Consider the following 9,010-nt stretch of genomic DNA (forward strand, 5'->3'; position numbering starts at 1 on the left):
CAAACTTATAAATATTTTGTAGCATTTTAGCAGTTACCCATTGTTTTCTTTTATTCTGATATTTGAAAGGTGCTGTCCATTGAAGTATTACAACAGAATGGGGCTAGTGGTTATTATAATGTTAAAACAATAGTATTATTAGAAATGGTTGTCCACTTTATGTGCCAATGACACATGAGTTTGGGTTTATTAGGTCAGGTTTTCATTAACCTTACATACTAAATCCTTACAAAAATTATCTCAACACTTAGAGGTCTTATCCAACAGTGTATTTGTATATTGTACGTATAGAATTATATCCTGCATCTTCTTTCACAATTACCAATAAAATTTATTAAGTCAACCATAGTAATACAGCAATCGTACAACATACAGTGGTGTGCATAGAGGGTATGCACAGGGTGTGCAGAGGATATAAATGGAGAAAATATCCAGTTCAAGCTATAAAAACTTAAGGATAGAGAGAGATTTTATTCAATTTTATGTCATCTGCATACCCTCTATGCACGTCACTGACAACATATTAAGTTATTAAATAAATTTATCAGATTCAAAACTTATACTGATTTAAGATATATAATAATATAAATAAATAAGGTCCTTAAATTTAATATCTTTATATTAAATGTACATAATTTAAACTACATAAAAGGATATGAGAATGTAAAAAATACTTTACATACTATCTATTATCTGTTATTCAATTGACAGGTAGAACACTCACCAATATTCTTTTTCGTTCTTTGTAGCCAAGATATTTAACATCAGGATATTTTTGTGGGATCCTCCCTTCTAGAATGGCTATTTTTTTCTCTAACAGGGCGAGTCTAGCTTTGGCTTCTTGTAGCTCCTGGTTAACATCACTATCATCACGATTTCCCTCCATATCTACGTTTTCCCGTTTAATTATATTATCCTCTTTTGGCATTTTATTAAAATCTCTATAACCTATGTCATTATCGCTTCTTTGGTGCGGGCCCCTAATATCAGTGGTATTTAATTTGTCTTGCCTAAGGATAAGAAATATAAAGATAACTGCAAAATAACAACAACAATAATAAGTAACTGCACAGTAAATCTATCTTGCAAAAGCGACTAAGCATGCAGAAGGAAGTAAACATCTGTGTTCCTTTTTATAGCTGGTATGCCTTTAAACGAGTTTAATTAAGTACTTACTTAAAGATAAAACACAAACGATGGTAACAGTCTTTCGGAATTTTAATGTTTGCCTTATCATCTCTGAAAATGGTAATTAATGCGATATGTTGGCTCACATTTCAGTTTATAATATTTAGTTAACACAAACAAATTAGTACATTTCAATCTTGAAAGCTAATTAATTCATTAAAGATGAATAATTAAATTAATTGTTATCCTCTAATTGTTACACGAATGAATTTAAGTCTAACTTTCGTAGGTATACTCGTATTTTCATTTTTCGTTGACAGTACATGCAATGGCATTTGGCATTGACGGAATTTCAATGACCGATGTCATTGAAAACATATGGTGATTAAAAAAAAAAAAAAAAAACATATGGTGGTATTGCCAGCAAAAACATCATAATCAAAATGCATAAAAGGCAGTAAGTAAGTTTGCAACTTAAACTAGAAATTAAAAGGCTAGAGCGAATAGAGGAACAAGGAACCAGAAGAAAAGATACCAGGAATAGGAGAGACCTGCTTCCGTAAAATCGTATTTAAAACTACTACCATCCAATCGCTAGCCAAACTTGGAATGTAACATAAATAACATTCTGGCAACCACATGCACATACATTATGGAGGGTAGAGGTAAGGAGAGTCATCTGTGTATATGAAAAAGTGTCGTCAAAATGTATTAAATTAGGATGGCGCCACATTTGCATCAGGGTAACTCTTAAAAGAAGCGCCAAATATAAATATTGTTAGAGTAGGCTTGAAAAATAAACAAGGAAGTATGGAGATACAAGGAAGTAAGGTTATATTTACCACAATATTTTGTACAACGTAAGTTGTTGAAATTCTCAATAATTAACTACTTTAGTCGATAATGACATTAAATTTTTTAACTCGGCATACTTCAATTCATCTACGATTGCTATATTCATACCATACCCTGTGCATCCACCAGCGCCATTGTGGAGGATTTTTGAACTGTTATTTACCGCAACAACTGGACACTTTTTCAACTTTTCTCCCATATAAGATGACTCTCCTTACCTTTACCCTCCATAACATACATGAACTCCGTGCATGACGTTTATTCTGTAGTCTGTACTATTCTGTAATAGTCACAGACCAATAATAATACTAGATAGTGATGTTTATAATCATATATTACTCACAAACTGGTCCTATTCTATTTGTCTTAATTTTTTGGTTTCTTTAGTGTAAAGAAAGAAACGATTTGAGTTTTAGAAGTTTATTATGAGACTTAAATTGCAAAATTGAATAAATATTAGATAGTCGTGTGAAAGTGTGGATATTCATCAGTCGATTATTTACTCGTACGCATTGCTAAATCAATGTTGTCCTTGTTACATCAAGGACAACATTGATTTAGCAATGAGTACGTAACATAACTCTTAAATGAGACCAAGTTCCACTAACCAGCATTGGACCCACCGACCCGCATTTAAGCAGCGTGGTGGTCTACAACCTTATCCCATAAGAGAGATGAGGCTCAAACTGGGCTGATAATTGGACCATGTTTGATGTTAGTTCCGGTATATACAAAACAAAATCCGGTCAATCCTATTGAACCTCCCTGTTTAAACAGTGTATTTTAGTTATCAGTCTGTTTTATTGTATTGCAGTAAAGTTAATATTTCAAGTTTTGCTAGCTTAACGTTAGATATGTAGGTAACGGATAGGTGCCTAAGTATATCTGGTATCTTCTCATCTTCTTGTTACTTCTTGTCTAACATAATGAATATAGGCATGTCAGTAAATAATTATTAATGTTTTTGAATAAGTGAACCGTAGAGTTTTCTGCTGCAGAGGTAGGATTTCCATTACAATAATAAATAAAAATACAAATGGTTTATTTGGTTTCTTACACAGTAAATTATAGGTACATGGTCTGCAGACCTCCTACATAATAAACATTAAAATACCAGAAGACCTCACTTTTCCATAGCAAAGGAAAAAGTATCTATAAAAACAATTGAGTATATAGTGTCTTTCTGGTGTTATGAATTTGTGTTTCTGTGTGAGAAGTTTTGTGTGTTTGTGTGCTAGCATGTGTGTGCGTGCATATGATTAAATATCCGTAATAATTTAACGGAAAATAAACTTAAGAACCGACTCAGTTTCTTAGGAATTTTTAAAAATATTCAAAATTCTTTTTTTGGTAAATAGCAATTTTTGATGTGATGACTTTGATGACATAATACTGATGAGGAGCAAAAGCAATCCTTTTTCTATCTCTAAGTAAAACATTGCTAGATAAGTGTGATACGATTAAAATAATGAATGTATAACGACGTGAATATTTATATAAGGAACTTAAATAATGAATTCTTTATTTTATTTTATACATCAACTCTTTAAAGTCAAAGTCAAAGTCTAAAATATCTTTATTCAAGTAGGCCCATAGGTGGCACTTTTGATGCGTACATAAGAATTACACGGTAGTGAGATGATGGCGATAACCACATTCGTTAACTTAAAACTAAAGCTACGAGGGTTCCAAACGCGTCCTGGTCTAAGAAGAAGCCCACAACAAACTTAGCCGGGTGTTTTTTTTTGTTATCACCATCTCACAATGTCATTTTAAATTATTAGAAGAGCAACCTGGTTAGAGCAATAATTTACACCCAAGCTTTTTTATCGTTTACGTAGTCCTTTATACTATAATAGGACTTTTCTATAAGCTTACGTTTAATACAAACTTTGAACTTTTTAAGAGACATCTCCAAGATGTCAATTGGTAGTTTATTATAGAATTTGGTAGTTTATGTAGCATACCTACTGGTAAAAGTAAAGTGTAATACAAATGTATAATATAAAGCACTTCTCAAGTTTTTTTCACTCAACTAAGCAGGACGCTTCCAAAAAAAATGAGACCTTTCAGTCTTTACATTGCGTATTTAACTATATCTAGATAAGTATCCGATACTAAGGTTACGATCTTGGCTTTCCGAGAATTTTACAATAATGTAGTATCCAGTACCCATGCGGGTGAAATCGTTGGCTAGTGGGTTATTTCTAGACAAAAAACAATGATAATACAATTACTAACATTTAATATATAGAAAACACGTCTGCCGAACGGTTTACGTAATTTCACATTTAAAATGGCGCTATAATACCGCCATATTGATCACATGCATAATAATTTATCCGAACGAACGAACCTTGAAAATATTAATCAAAGTTATAATTGGCACTTGTACAAAAAAAAAAAAATAACCATTGCCTTTAACTTATTACTTTCAGTTTTATTTTAGTTCGGTTAGGCTACGTGTTCCTAACGTAATTTTTTTAACCACATTACCTAAACTGCAATAAATAATGACTTAACCTACTTATGAGTCTCATGCTATTGATCGTGTATTGAATACAAGATAAGTTGCTACTTTTTAGAATAGGGTAAGTAGAAATTAATACTTTTATTAAGGTTTAATCTTAACACATAAACAATTATGTTTTATTATTATCAATAGGGAACTTAACAAGGACCTCTTACACGAACTAGTATATCAGGCTGATCGACAAAAAAACCATCTATACCAGCGTCTATAAACGCTTTTATTTCGTTTTCTAGATCTCCAAAATCATAAATATTATTACCAATTTGAAATTCTCGCGGCAAAAATAAATTTTCAGCGCGAAATGTCCAGGGAGTTACTTGCAAACCTACAGCGTGTGCGTCGCTGACAAAGCTCGTCGGTTGCCCCAAGTTGTTAAAAGCATCTCTAGGAATAATATAGCTTTTTGCCGGTCCCACGGCAGAAGCGTAACTAGCTACATCTGCAAGTCCAGTTGGAGTTGCCATTTGTCCGTAAGTGAGATTGTTCCCTAGTTCAGACTGATCGAATGGTACCTTAGATTTTGCGTCAAATAATTGAACTAATCTAATTTCGGTAATATTTTTCAGTTCTTTCAGATTGCTGACTTCGAAAGATTGAATGAAAGCAGGAGCGTTCCTTCCGATGTATCCATTTCTATGAAAAATGTCAACCACTTTCTGTTCCATTGGTAATCCAAGGCGTTGAAAATGGCTACTGTATTTCAATTCTGGATAGACGCCAATAGAGCGATTCTCTACTTTTTCTAGAGCTTTGACCAAATTGATTATTTCTTGAAACGTCGGTACGTCTAACGATCTATCCATTCGAGTGTTAGCCCTCCTTGTGATGGGCATGGGTTCTGTACTTCTTAGAATTTTTATTTCTGCAAGTGTAAAGTCTTCTGAAAACCACCCGTTCACTAGACTTCCGCTGACTCTTTGTGTTCGTCGCCGTGAAGCAAATTCAGGACGTTGGGCTATATCGGTTGAGACTCCTAGTTCGTTTTCATGCCTTGCAATGAGATGACCATCTTTTGTTATTACAAGGTCTGGCTCTACATAGTCAGCTCCCATTGTTATGGCTAAAGCGTAAGAACCGAGAGTGTGTTCTGAAACATAACCACTGGCGCCCCGATGAGCCACAACAGCAGGTTTACAGTCATCAGCACCTCGTCTATTTAGTTCACTAGTTTGTTGGGTAGCCAATACTTTTGCTACATTTACAAGAAAACACACACATGTTAACACTAGAAATACACGTCTGTCCATCTTTATTTTTCATTAATAATTAGGAAAACAAATAAAAATATTTGTTATCAATTAATCTATTCTTATAGATCTCAATTCCAAATTATTTCTGATTTACTAATTATATTTGTCATTTTATCTGTAACATATCAATCAATATCTGATAACATTGTTTTGTATTTTGATTAAAAAAATTAATGATTCATTCAATAAAAATGGAAAGGTTTCGTTATAGTATTTGTTTTATTGGGCAGCATTATGGGCTACCCTCTATTTATATAATATTTACAACAATGTTAGGTTTCAAAACAACTTCAATCATTACACAAAGAACATAGAGCTTAATTTGCTGTAATCCGCGAAAAACTGGCAGTTCTGCAAGGTGTTATTATAATTTCTTCTGTCTGTACACACCACTTTACATACATCTTCCAAAATGCGCTCTCGAACGTTTCACGCAGCGCTGGAGACTTTAGGTTAATTTGCTGAGTAAAATCTTTTTAATACCTATTTAAATTAGTCTAATAATGTCTCGCAAATACAGTTTTTCTTTGTTCTATTTTAGTTTTTTTTAACCACTAATTATTATGTAAAATTTCGTATTTGACTTATACCTACTTTGCTATACTCAGACTGAAACATGTTTAGCCTTACTTCAAACAACTTTTCCATATTAGGAACAGTTAAAACTAGACAAAGTTGTGTGTTAAAAAAAATCTTGCTCGTTTTAGCACTAAAATTAACACAAAATAGTCAAAGGACACTATAGATCTCAGCCTCAGTACCTAACCAATAAATTTGCTTAGGTACTGAGGTTGAGATTTTATTATCTATGATTATCACAAACATGGTCCACGTATACGCAAGGGTATGTCAGGTTGATCAGAGAAAAGACCATCAATACCAGCCCCAATATACCGTTGCAGTTCTCCAGTCAAATCTCCTCGGGCTCCTTTCGAAGGATTATCACTTTGATATTCCTCGGGCAGGAATGTGTTTTCCGCGCGGAAAGTATAAGGGTGCACCTTTAGTCCCACAGCATGAGCATCAGCGACAAAACTTGTTGGGTCTCCTAAACTATTATCAGCATTACGAGGAATAATATAGCTCTTGTCAGGTCCTACTGCAGAAGCATATTTTGCTACTTCCGCTAACCCTTCTGGTGTAGACATACTGCCATATGTAATATTTGCTCCCAATAAAACTTGGTCAGCTGGCTCTAAGGATTTACTGTCGTATAGCTGCAATAGTCTTAGATTTGTTATTTTCTTCAGTTCTTTTAAATTATTTATTTCAAAGGATTGAATATATACAGGTGCGTCAGAATCTAAGTAACCGTTTTGATGGAAGGTGTTCACAACCAATTCCTCCATCGGTAGTCCCAACTTTTTAAAATGATTACTATGCTTTATCTCCGGATAGATACCAATCGTTCGACGTTGACTAATTTGTAAACTTTTTACTAGATCGATAATTTCTTGGAACGTTATTACTTGAAAAGCGCCGTCCATTCTAGCGTTACCTGGTCTGATATCTGGGATTCTTTCGATTGCTCTCAAGGTTTTGATTTCTGCCAATGTAAAATCTTCAGTAAACCAGCCACTCACTTCATTACTGTCAATTTTTTGCGTTCGATAACGGTCCGCGAACTCGGTATGGTTTGCGACGTCTGTTGTCAATCCCAATTCGTTATCGTGCCTTGATATAAGATGTCTATCCTTCGTCATTACAAGGTCAGGTTCAACGTAGTCGGCACCCATAGTTATTGCAAGTGAATATGAGCCAAGTGTATGTTCGGGTGCATATCCGCTTGCACCACGATGCGCTATAATGACAGGTGTGCAAGAATCGGGGCCACGGTCATGTGACTGAGTCTTCCCAGTCGTGGATACCGCAGGAGTTGCAAAGACAATTGTCACTATTCCGATTGCCAGAAGGCCCAGAACACCAGCGAAACTTAACATTTTCCTGTTTATCTGTAAGTTGGAAAGAGCGAAAATTTATATTTGTTACTTTTAGGCACTTCTTACAATTTTTCGTATTGTAGGTAGATAAATAGAACCTACCTGAATACTCATATCTATAATTATTTAACGCTCTAAGCACTCTACTTTAAACTATATGATGCGCGTTTTAGTTTGCAGCTATACTGAGCCAGCTCCTTTGTCACACTTTTTTTTTTTAATTTTTATACTTTAACTATTATTTTATTTCACAAATGTAACATTTTACACAAATGTGTGACAATAAATACGATTTTTCTTTCTTTCTTTCAATGTAAAGTACCTAAGTAGGATAGTTATTGTTTAACACACCGAACTAATACGTAATTTTAAATACAAATCCTTGAACATGTTACGATCACGTTTACTAAGTTTAAAACAATTGCATGTAGACAAAGAATATTAATACGTATCTTAATATACAAAGCTATGATAGTAGGCAGGTGTAAACCATTTATTACATTATGAAAAGTACTTACACAGATAACATATGTTAACTATCTACCTACTTACCTGCTATTTCAGTTTTAAATACCTAACGCCTGGATTACGATATCTCTTTTTATAACAAACTAAAATGTTAGCATTTTCCTACCTATGTATTACAAGCTAAACAAAAGTGCTAAACCTATCTAAAATACAGTTCGAATAAACTCGAATCTATCTATATTATCTCTTCCAAATGAAATGAAATAATATGAAATAAATGATAACTTACAGATCTGAACACAAACGGCAAGTAGGTATCGTCACTTATGAGAAACAAAGATACATGAACTCATGGCATTACTCTTAAACCTGTCTTAATGTAACACTTTTGGGCCTACAGTCATGCAGTGAATTGTTAAAATAATCTTTTAAGTTTCTGTAAGTTTTTGACGTGATTTTAAAAACAACCACTGGCAAACAACAAATACGTTCGTCTACAACTAAATGAGTGGGTATCAAGGAGATAGGTATGAGGAAATCATCGCCACAATGCCAAATACCTACCTTCATTAAGGTAGGTACAATATTTTCCCGTTCACCAGTTTGAACATCTTTTACTAGAAGTGAATCAAGCGTGCATAACATAGCATAGCATAACGCTTGATTGAATCTACTATAAACTAGTATTTATCCACAACTATGTCCGCTAACAATTTCTGTTAATGATTTTTTTTTAAAACCATCATAATTGTTTAAATATTATAGATTGCAGCATAATGTTTCTAATTTCAAATCTGGTCCTGGAGTAGCAAAATAATCTGCAGAGAGTGAGTTAC

General features: G+C 33.7%; 3 protein-coding genes across 4 annotated transcripts in view; all 3 read right to left on the minus strand.

Moving 5' to 3' along the window:
* The window catches only part of LOC120637623 (multidrug resistance-associated protein 4-like), a 67,456-nt gene extending 66,035 nt beyond the window's left edge, over positions 1-1,421 (minus strand). Inside the window, exons 1-2 of the mRNA XM_039909529.1 lie at positions 1,177-1,421; positions 725-1,035 (exon numbers count right to left, since the gene is read on the minus strand). Coding sequence (XP_039765463.1) covers positions 725-1,035; positions 1,177-1,237 — 372 coding nt within the window. The 5' untranslated portion in view covers positions 1,238-1,421. The remainder of the gene's footprint in view (positions 1-724; positions 1,036-1,176) is intronic.
* A 2,791-nt stretch (positions 1,422-4,212) lies between these two features.
* LOC120623358 (glycerophosphodiester phosphodiesterase GDPD6-like) lies at positions 4,213-5,840 on the minus strand. The gene has a single exon (XM_039889334.1). It carries the CDS (start codon positions 5,761-5,763, stop codon positions 4,654-4,656), a length of 1,110 nt encoding a protein of 369 aa, XP_039745268.1. The 5' UTR covers positions 5,764-5,840; the 3' UTR covers positions 4,213-4,653.
* Positions 5,841-5,881: 41 nt separating this feature from the next.
* On the minus strand, positions 5,882-8,517 carry LOC120623357 (glycerophosphodiester phosphodiesterase GDPD6-like). Of its 2 annotated transcripts, none has more exons than XM_039889332.1 (2): positions 8,464-8,517; positions 5,882-7,718 (listed from the first exon to the last, which is right to left on the minus strand). In XM_039889332.1, the coding sequence occupies exon 2, from the start codon at positions 7,704-7,706 to the stop codon at positions 6,582-6,584; it is 1,125 nt and encodes a 374-aa protein (XP_039745266.1). In that variant the 5' UTR covers positions 7,707-7,718; positions 8,464-8,517; the 3' UTR covers positions 5,882-6,581. The 2 variants fall into 2 exon arrangements, with proteins under 2 accessions (XP_039745266.1, XP_039745265.1); XM_039889331.1 differs by lacking the exon at positions 8,464-8,517 and adding an exon at positions 7,809-7,904.
* Between the last annotated feature and the right edge of the window lie 493 nt (positions 8,518-9,010).

This window comes from Pararge aegeria, chromosome 4, assembly GCF_905163445.1.
Source record: "Pararge aegeria chromosome 4, ilParAegt1.1, whole genome shotgun sequence".
Taxonomy (NCBI): domain Eukaryota; kingdom Metazoa; phylum Arthropoda; class Insecta; order Lepidoptera; family Nymphalidae; genus Pararge; species Pararge aegeria.

What these genes read in the sequence shown, in the direction of transcription:
- LOC120623358 (XM_039889334.1), bottom strand. Translation starts at nt 5,763, where the DNA reads ATGGACAGACGTGTATTTCTAGTGTTAACATGTGTGTGTTTTCTTGTA.